General features: G+C 30.6%; 1 protein-coding gene across 8 annotated transcripts in view; it reads right to left on the reverse strand.

Moving 5' to 3' along the window:
• Positions 1-995: 995 nt before the first annotated feature.
• The window catches only part of LOC117172679 (spondin-1-like), a 316,699-nt gene continuing 306,468 nt past the window's right edge, over positions 996-11,226 (reverse strand). For all 8 annotated transcript variants that reach the window (XM_033360810.1, XM_033360809.1, XM_033360808.1 and 5 more), the window contains 4 exons: positions 2,830-3,002; positions 2,648-2,726; positions 2,485-2,556; positions 996-2,419 (listed from right to left, as the gene is read on the reverse strand). In XM_033360810.1, coding sequence (XP_033216701.1) covers positions 2,238-2,419; positions 2,485-2,556; positions 2,648-2,726; positions 2,830-3,002 — 506 coding nt within the window. In that variant the 3' untranslated portion in view covers positions 996-2,237. The remainder of the gene's footprint in view (positions 2,420-2,484; positions 2,557-2,647; positions 2,727-2,829; positions 3,003-11,226) is intronic.

Genomic DNA, 11,226 nt, shown 5'->3' on the forward strand with positions numbered 1-11,226 from the left:
GGTGTTAGGCAAAGTCCGAAGTCACACTTTCACACACTTTCAGTTCGGACTTTGCCTAGTCAAATCGCGAAGTGGCCGACAAGCTCAGGCAAAGTCCGGAGTAAAAATAAAATCTTTGGTGTTTACTTTTCCCGCTGAACAGTGGGCTGGTTTGAGAATTAAAAATTCAAAATAGTCTATGGATGGCAATAATGAACAGATTTGAAAGCTTTTTTTTTAGAAATGATGAGCATTACATTTTTAAGATAACTTATTAAGTACACTGATTAGTTTTTGTTTCAATATATTCATTCAACGCAAACTTTTTTCTAAAAAAAAAACTAAAATTATTATTATTTGTAATAAATAGATTATTAGCAGCAAGAATGGTTTATTGTTGACTAATTCGATGAAAAATGATTCAGTACACGTGTAAAATACTTTCCATTGTAAAAGATAAACTGTCAAATTTTACATATATATATATATATATATATATATATATAAACTAGAATATTTATTGTAAAAACCAACTCACCAGTGAGAAAGAGCCAGTATTAGGTGCTTCGTTTATAAAATTTGTTATTAACATTCAAAATATTAATATATTGAGATCGAAAATCACTTTCAGAAAATGCTACTAAGATTTAGTATGTCGTGGAAGTTTGGAAAATTTTTGAATAGAAGTTCTTGTACTAATGCTGGAAGTATTATAAATGTAAATTTTTTATCTTATGGTTTGAGTTTCAGTGTACATATCCGAATAAGTTGTTTTTATCGCTACGGCATAATATTTATAAATCGACGGTGTTTTTGAAAATTCTTAACGATGGCTGCCGTAGCGGAAAAAGAAGCAATGAAAATCAAATTCGAAGACAAATTTAGTGCCCTCAAAATTTAAGAAAACTTGTCGCGTATTTCGAATTTAGAAAAATACTACGTTAAATATGATACATATCGAGTTTATTGTTCTATTTTTTTTACAAAATAACTTGCGTTGAATAAATAATTATATTGAAACAAAAACTGATTAATATAATCAATCAGTTTTCTTACAAATTTAATGCTGATCATTTCTAAAAAAAAAAAAAAACTTTCATACCCGGTCACAATTTTGACCTGTAGACTCTTTTGAATGGTACATTCTCGAGTCAGCCTACTGTGCAGCTACTTTGCCTGAGCTTGTCGGGCACTTCGCGATTTGATTATACAGAGTCCGAAGTGAAAGTGCTACTTCGGACTTTCCCTGACACTGCTCAGTCAATTCGCGGAGGGACTAGGCAGACTGCAGTGTGACGGCGAATCGGACTTTGCCTGTAACATTAGCATATATACCGATATTTAGTGCAATTGAGAGATCTAGTTTTCTACATTAAAAAGTAATAAAACATGTCTATTGATTCAAGAAACTTATTCTAAATTTTACTTTCTTTGGCATTTTTTACATGTCATGAGTATTTTAATTTATGTAAATTATGCGATATGTTTGTGTTCATAGAGAAAAGTAAGAGCATTCTTACATAAATTAATGCAGCGAAATTAGTAAAAACTAATTTTGAGTTCTTTATATAAAAGATAAACCTTTAATATTTTAATTATATAATACAAGTAGTCAAGGCGGATTGTCTTCTCTTATTATAATAATTCTAGTGGTATTTTATTGATGTTTGTTATAGAAATCTAAAATCTGTACAAACTGCCTAATATATGTTCAGACACATTCGAACCTTTTATTATCTGCCGAATATTATTCTAAAACTCTTGAATCTTTTATAATTTTCAAACTCGTTAAAATCTCTTCATGAATTCTGATAGAACTATATTATAATTTACAAAATCTGGAAAAGAAAGAAGTTATTACCTGGGTCGAATGTGCGTACGTAGTGAAAGGTCTTACAAAATCTGCAAAATTCTTTACCAAATAATAATAACTATTCAGGTATTTGATTTATGACAATATGAAGATTCTATGTTTCAGAGCATATTTTGTTTGTTACCACGATAAAGTTTATAATCATGGATTTTAATGGACTAAATTCTACTTCTAACAATATTACGATTTTTGATATTTTAAAACATCACCGAACCTTGATTGCAAAAATGAATCAAGAACACTGAAAACAGATTTTTGATAATCTGACTATGAAGGAAGTCTTCTTTTACGTTCTGCATTAAAAACTGCTGATTGGAATAAGATTAGCCTGCTTTTGAAGTTTCGATTTCGAGTTCCTAAAAAACTATCTCTACTTTTGAGATTTTTAGTAACATTCGGGCACCGTACATTCACGAAATTCGGCGAGCGGAGGACACAATCTTCCATGTCTTCGGGGCTTCACTCGAAATGTTCTGGTTCGATGCTGCAAAGATTCTCCACAAGTAGCAGTGCAGCGAGACCACGAGGACCATGTTGTCATTTCACAGTCGACGGAAGCCTCTGAAACTTTACGAACAGATTAAAATTTTTTTTTCTAATTACATCGAAATTTTTGCAAGTTTATATCTTACGATTCTCGTAATCATTTGATACGGAGTCCCAGTCTCTACTTCTTCGACGAAGACTGCTATCCCTCTTCAAATCTAAAAAGGTGTAATTTATAAGTGCATAAGACCTTTTGAAGTTTCTGTAGAATTTTTTCTTCTACAAAAATTGATCACAGAAAAAACTTACTGCAAGTAGGCATTTTGCGACACTTTTTCTTTCTTAACAGCTTTTTCGGACAATTTTTACCACCATTTTGTGGTCTTATCTATTTAAAATGATAGAAAAAAATTATAATCATATAATGAACTAAATTATTTGTAAATAATTTCTACATTAAGAATTATTAATCTATAACAAATAATTATTACCGTTATCTCACGAATACTGTATGTATAATCATTACAATCCATGCATTCGGACCATTTGGACCAATCCGTAAATTCGCAGTCGACTTTTCCTCGATACTCTTCTGTGGAATCAATTGTCTGACTTCCAGTTTGTATTCCGTTGAACTCTGCTTCCGGTGTTGTTTCTACCATACCTACAAAATGTTGATCTTCAGATACACAGGTTTCAAAAAGTTTGACAACTTTTTTCAAATATAGGACAATAAATAATGGCTGAACAAGTTCTGAAACGAGTTTTGATCAAATCCAAACTTATGCGAAATAAGTTCATATATATAGAAACAATTTAGAGTGTTCACACTCAAAGACTTAAATTACTAAGAAAACTATGCATTGTTATGTAGTAGTTTCTTATATTCTGATAAGGGGATTCTCATTGCTTCGAAATTCGCAAAAAGCAAGAATTAAATTCGAATCTTACTAAACTTTACTATCTAAACTATTTTGGAATTTACCGAAATTTTTAGGATCAGGGAAACGATCGTCGTTTCTTTGAAACATGTTTCATTATCTACCAAATTTTAATATTTTGCATACTCTTATATTAAAAACATTAGAGACATTGTTTCTCAAATGTACTCACTCAAAAAATCAAAGTTGTCCGATTTAAATAAAACTTCGGCTTTTATACTTTTATAACTTATTAATATCTTGTATTGTTTATTACTTTTATAACTTTTATATAGAAAAAAGTCATATGGATAAATATTTGTCTAGGGGAAAAGGATTAAAATTTAGGGATTCCCGTAGATAGTATTATTATTAATTTTAATGATTTTCAATTGTTCTAATGGCGATGAAAAAATTTTGTTTAATCAGCACAGTGTCAATAGGTTTTTCACGCTCTTCGCAATAATAATACGCATTTATGAAAAAATAAATATTTGACCTTAAAAAAATGCAAGTTAAAAACAAGTGTATGACTTTTTTGGAAAGGCAATTTTGTTCCATTTTTTTATTATAGAAAGTTTAGATTTTTCCCTTGAAGAGTTTTAAGGTTAAAAAAGGGGGATTTTTATTTTTTATTAATGAAAATAAGAGATCAGTGCCTTTTGTAAATATAATATATGTTTTGGCGGATTGCAATCATTCTTTTAATGGCAACGCAATCTTCATTCTCTAATATAATTTCTATAGGGCTTTAGACGAATATTATACATTTAAAAATAGAGGTTAAAAACGAAGGATTGAGGGCTTTCCTTTCAGAACTTTGAGTTGAGAAAGTAAAATTATAATTTTTTATTGAAGAAAAAGTGTATATTTTTTTTCAAAAAATGTTGACGACCAATGAAAAGGACTTGGAGACCCCTATTGAAACACTTAACAAGTGTACCAAAGGCTAATCTAATAGATTAATTTTTTCAAAAGTTATCGAGTTCACAGACAAACAGGCATAAGTACATACAGAGAGATCGACACACAGACACATTAGTAAAAACCCATTTATCGGATTCAAGGGGTCTCAAAACATGGACATTTGACAAAAACTGGGCGGGGGCTGTCAAATTCTACACATATCTAATACTTTCTCTGATGAGAATGGAAAAAAAAACCATTTATAAAAGTTTTTTTGCTCTACCTTCGGGGAGAAAATGTTATCTTTTGATTTTTTCTTACCTTGTGTCGTGTGTCGAAAAATTTAATTTTTGTGTGTTTCAATTTTTTTTTATAAATAAAACAAAAACTTCGTGTCCTATAAAGAACTAATTAATAATAAATTTGCAGATATTTTTTGACTGCATAATGTTTGTCTTATCATTTTTTTTCTATCTTGCATACATGCAGAAAAAATAAATGTAATATTTACTTATCAAGAATTGTGAAGAGTTTCTTGTAACCGTAATAGTACAAATTGCTCTTAATAAGAGGGTGTAAATGTCAAAATCACTTAGCATTTCGTAAATGTCACAATGAAATTAAGGTTAATTCAACGGTTATCCTTCAGTAAAATGAACCTCTATTCCCGCGTATTACATACTGTGCGACATGTGTAATCCACTGAACCGAGATTAAAATAGTAGTGCAGTGGACATTGCCGAAAGATCGGTACATGCTACCGATCCGATTACTTAACTCGCCCCTAAAGTCTTAACGCAACCTATCCACGCGGAGCACCGGGTGAATTTACGACGCAATCGGCAATGAATGGATTGCATCACCTAAAAAACATTCCTTTTTGACATTTCTGTGACAGTCGTCACATTACTCCATATTCCCACTTTGCAAGAAAGGGGTTTTATAAAAATAATACAATTTTGAATGGCAGAACGTATTCACAGATCGCGTACAATTGAGAGTTTATTGGAGCAAGACGTGTTTTTGTTCCGTGACTGTTTCAGCTGACATACAGATATGAGGTAAATGCTTTTGTTGTGGGTCGCGATGGCATGGTCGCGTATTCAGAAGTCGTTCCTAAAGTCACCACCCTTAGTTACAAATGCATTTCAAAATTATATTACAGATCGCAACTCGTGTAATAGTGTAGTGGTTAAGACTATTGATTTGCGTGCTTAGGCTTATGCGTTCGACCCCCCCCCCCAATGCATGCGAAATTTTATTTATATTATAAGCATTATAACTTACAAATACCGATTAATTATAAGTATATACGAAAATATTTATAAGAAATGACCGTACGCTTATTTATTAATTATTTTTTAGCAATTCTTTTTTACACTTTACAGTGCTGTCTTAACTGTAGTCTACGCCTAGAACATAATTTAGATCTCTTTATATTATTCGTTAAAATGACATGATGATTCGTAATTGCAGCATCCAGGAACTGTACAGAATAGCGACTGGATCGATAAAATCTACTGGTCCGCAGATGAGCACCACTTAAGAATCAGTACTAGTAACCTTCAATGATAGTTATACTTATTTGCCTATAACTGTAACGTTCACTGAACTGTCGTGTTGTCCATATACGTACTAGGAAGATCGGTAGATTTAACTTGGTTTTCAGTAAAATGTAAGGTTCTTTTTTCTGCGTGTAGTTTGTCCGCTAAATGCAATTTTTGATTTTTGATTAGTTTTAGTGCGGTCAAAATTTAAATTTTTCGAAAAAGTACAAAGAGTTAAATGATAATCTTGTAGGGCTATCGAAAAGTTACATTTTCCTTTTCAAGTACTACACGGAGAGACTTTCGATATCAATATTTGGTTCATTCTATATGTATAATTGAAACAAATGTAAGAATTAGGGATAATCGGTGTACTGCTATAAAGATTCCTACTATGATAAGAGATGATGATATTTCTTTTTGTATTATTATAAACTTGAGCGAGAAAAAATTAGTATTGACGTGATAATGGTCAAGTGATAATGGTCAATAATAAGTTTTGTAAAACTTTCAGTCAAAAGTCAGAATTTTAAGTAACATAAGTTGTAAGAAATGTAAGAAATTTTAGTATTCTTAACTAAGAATGTGTATTGAAATGAGTACCACTAGTGATATCTGCAACAGGGATTTGCGAGAATTCTAAAAGACTATACTAAGAACACCCAAAGGCTTCGGAGCTATTCCGTCTATAGCCGAGCTCGCGACAATCACACCATCTGACCGACTGTATGGTCTCATAACTTGGGAATCCCGCCAAATCTCTTCAATCATGCGTGTGTTTGTAATACAAAAATTTTCGTAACTACACCGAAAAAAAATATATAACTATATTAGTTCCATAATACCTTCAACTAATACGTTTCGCATAAATTATTAAGTAAATATTGAAATGGAGCAGTTCTTCATGTAAAACTCGCACCATTCATAAGTTGAATAACAGCTGTTCTAAAGCATCGAAACAGATACTGTTCCACTTTTGTATCGGGTACGTAACGAAATTTAAATCACAGTGCATCGACATAGATATACTCGTTATGCTTTGCTCCGTTCGACTCTGCTGGTTCGAAGGACGTCCAACAGCGAGGATCCAACGAATCTGTAACGTTTAAATTAGAGAGCACGCGAGATTTGATAATTAAATAATTATTCTTTAATTTTTCCCAATACATATTGTCCGGCGTCTCAACTCAGCGTAATCCTCATGCGAAGCTCCTAAGTTACAGATTCGTTGGATCCTCGCTGTTCGTCGTCATTCGAACTAGCAGAGTCGAACGGAGCGAAGCATAGCGAGTATATCTATATCGACGCACAGTGATTCTATACTCAAACCGATAAAATAACAAATTAAATAAAGAGATCCAGTTGGATTCTTTTACCTACTGAGTTCTAATTTATGCGAAGTGTATTAGTTCAAGGTATTATTGAACTAATATAGTTACATATTTTTGTCGGTGTAGCAGCCCTGTGCATCGCCCCCACACTTTCTGTGGGGGCGATGACTCTAAAAGAGGCATGGTTTACGAAATTGAACTACAAAGTGTCATGTTCTTCGAACGGGCGCGCGTGAAAAGCTTTGGGGCGAAAATTAAGATGGTCAGGTTATGTTCACATATAACAATATATATTGAAAAGGCAGCGAACGAACATTATTTTTGCTTCAATTGCATCACACCAATTATTGTTGCAAACAATAATGTTCACAACAATCTTCGAATGTGATGAAGAAGATAGTAATTATGAGTTGGATAGTGGCATTTGTGATGGAAATTTCAATGAAAGTTCGAGGAGTTTTGAAAAAAAAATAAAAACTGGGATTTAGAAGAAAAGAATTTTAAAATCCCGGTTGCAAGTAAAAATTCGTTACGATTAAAAAGTTCCTTCTTCCGAATTAAAAAAAAAAGAAAGTGCAAAAATAGTAAATATTCTATTGAAAGTGATTTCTATGAGAAAAATATGTAAAATTGACAATTTAAATGATAACTTGTGGCCGAGTATATTATTTATTGTGTTAAAAGTTTTTAAAATTATTAGTGCGAAATCATAGAATTAAAATGTGTAGCTCCGGGCTGTACGTCATACTATAAGAGCAAACAGCTCATTGTTCAACCAAAGAAATTAATTTTTAATCAAAATGATAAATCTTCAATTAAAAAAATAATAATTTTCAACAGACGAGTTTCTTTTTCAACCAAGTAAAGTTATTTCTAACCCAAAAGATTAATTTTAATCTAAAATGTTGAATATTTAACTGGAGCTCTTTAATTTTTAACTAGAAAAGGTCCATTTTCCACCCGAAATAGTTATATTTTCTACTGAAATTTTTAGTTAGAAAATTGATTTTAAAGAAACTAGTTATATTTTTAAAAAGATATGAAATTTCATTTAATATGATGAATCTTCCAACAAGAAAATTAATTTTCAACAAAAGAGTTCAGCTTTCAACTGCAAGTAGTTGCATTTTTAAGAAAAACGGTAAATTCTTAACGAAAAATGTAAAAAAAATTATATTATAATTTAGAAATATTTCCTTTTTGCAATACTATACTTCTACTCTAAAAATTACTTGAAGCACTCTCTTTTCTTAAATTTCGTGTTCTAAGGGAAATTGTATTACTTTACCAAAACTCCCTGTCCTAAAATAGAAACAATAATTATAATATTCACTCATATTCCCTGAAGCTGTAGTCAAGCTTAAAATTACTTTTCTAAATTGACATAAATGACTAAATTATTGAGAACTTGAATTTTGATACAATCAGAAGTAAATTCCCGGTTTTTAATTCAATTCCCGGTTTTTCCCGGGTTCCTGTTAAAGTCACCACCCTGATTATATATAAATTATATATGAATATATATTTTTTAGAAAGCGTAAATGTAAAGATGAATCAATAAAAAAGTATATTATAAGGCGAATTATTAATATTTAAATATTATTATTACTATTATTATTAGTAGTATGACTAAATATGTATACAATTAAAATTTTTTTTTAATACTCATCTTTCTATTCAATTTCCCTAATATTAAATTACATGTTTTCATTAATTTTTTTGATTACTAATTACAGCTGCTCTTATTGTTACTGAAAACTTTGTTCTTCCTTTTATATTTATAAAAAGTATCAAGTTTTTAACGAATTTTTGTATTTTTTCTATACATAACAATGCAAAGCCAGACTTACCTGATCGCAGCACCATCTATTGGATTTATTTGAACTACGATACCCCTCCGGATGCTAAAATAATAACTACCATATCCACATACACGGGCGAAGCATAGGGCTCGTAACTAATGAAATTTAAATTAAAGTTTAAACCAATTTTATTTTGAAATTTTTTAATTTAAACTCTCAATAATTTACACATATAAAATAGAAGCTTTTATCACATTTTCATTGAAAAATTTCAATTAATGAATTCGCGCTATCGTTTTAAATTCTCTAAATTTAAACTAATCCTCAATTTCAACTCGACTTAATAAAAATGTGAAGGAATGAAAAATGTCCCTCTTCTAACTCAATAAAAACGTTATACAAATTTTTTTTTGTTTAAAACATGGATTGCAATGAATTTAGTACAATTAAAATATATTAGGTAAGACGGATTCACATAGCCTCATGGATTAATTTAGTGATTCAGTCCGGTATAAAAGATGAAAAATCTAAATTGAATTTTTATCGAAAATAAATAAGTATCTTTTAAATTAATTGCAGAACACAAAACAAATAAATACGTTCGACCCTAATGTCAATTAAAAAATCGTATTTACTGTTATAATAGTTAATTCAATTAAGAAACGACATCTTTAAAAAAACAGCAAAGATATCATCTAACTATATCCAAAAATGAGTGCCTCTTCCTATTTAGAAAAACTTTAAAACCCGAATTTACTTCCTTCTAGTTCTATAACAACCGTAACAGAGTATTTAAAATTTAATTATGTAAAAAAAGACAATCACAACTGCATGATAAATTGCACATATTAAAAATTAAAGTATTTTCAAATGCAAATCTTGAATAAAGAATTATTTTAAGAAGAGATATTCAAAATGTTCTCAAGTTATGTCTGTCATTCATGAGGTCCGTTAAGCTGGCAGGACCACATTGCAAAAATGGACTGAAAGCATACAGGGAATTTAGGGCTCATTCAGGACTAATTTAATGCTCCATTGCTAAATTTAATTCCCTTCATTTTCACAAAAAAAACCGGTGGTCATGCTAGCTTAACGTTAAGCTAGCAGAACCACACATAGAACAAAATTAATTTTTCAAAATTTCTTTGCTCTATAATGTAGGGCTCATTTAGGGCTCACTTAATGCTCTATTCTCAAACTTGATGGTACGCATTTTTTTAAACCTGTGGTTCTGCTATCTTAACGTTAAGCTAGCAGGACCACACATAGAAAAAAAATACTTGGATCATATTTCTTTGCACTATAATTTAGAGCTCATTTAGGGCTCAATTCATGCCTAATGCCAAATTTGATGCTACGCATTAAAAACAGAAAACCTATGGTCTGCTATCTTAACGTTAAAGTAGCAGGACCACACAGAGAAAAAAACGAGTTAGGCATTATTTCTTCCCATAATAATTTAGGGCTCATTTAGGGTTCTGGGAATATGATATGAAAATTTAAAAAAATGGTTTAAACAATTCTAGTAAAAATAAATTAAATAAATTTCTTCTTCTACCCTATATTAAGGCTCACTTAGAGGTCAATAAATATGATATTGAAATTTAACAAAAAATGGTTTACACAATTATTGTTTAAACAAATTTACAACTAAAAAAATTATTTTCTTTTCGTTTCTCTTGCATAATTTTAGGCTCATTTAAGGCTCCTGAAATATCATTAACTGAAAGTCTTGCGATATTTGCTTTGCCGTTTTTTTGTTATATATTGTGTTGTGCGTCCTTAACGTTATAAAAAATACGTGAAGAAAACCATAAAACCCATTTTACCCCTCGCATAATTTAGGGTTCATTGAGGACTAATTTGGGCCCGTAGTATTAAATTTTGAACTCAAGTATTTGTTGCAAAAGAAACAAAAATAAAATAATTTTTTGTGGCAAATTTATTTAAATTTATTGTTTAAACAATTTTTTGCTGAATTCAAGTATCATACATATTCACAATTTTTGTTAGTTTTTCGTTATTATATTCCCAGAGCCCTAAATAAGCTTTAAATTATAGTTCAAAGAAATATTGTCCAAGTCATTTGTATATATGTTTGGTCCCGCTAGCTTAACGTTAAACTAGCATGACCGCAGGTTTTTTTGAAAAATTTCGGAGTATTAAAGTTGACAATAGGGCATTAAGTGAGCCCTAAATAAGACCAAAATTATGGAGCAAAGAAATTGTTATATTGAAAAAGGCTCAAATGAGTTTTTAAAAATATGTGATATCTCTAATGAGATATCACGTGCCTTTATTTCGTTGGTTACAGAGTAAAGTCAAGATTAGAACTAAACTAGTGGCCCTGAAGCCCTCAAATATATAGGGCTGCTTATCTAA

This window comes from Belonocnema kinseyi, chromosome 5 (genome assembly GCF_010883055.1).
Source record: "Belonocnema kinseyi isolate 2016_QV_RU_SX_M_011 chromosome 5, B_treatae_v1, whole genome shotgun sequence".
NCBI lineage: Eukaryota > Metazoa > Arthropoda > Insecta > Hymenoptera > Cynipidae > Belonocnema > Belonocnema kinseyi.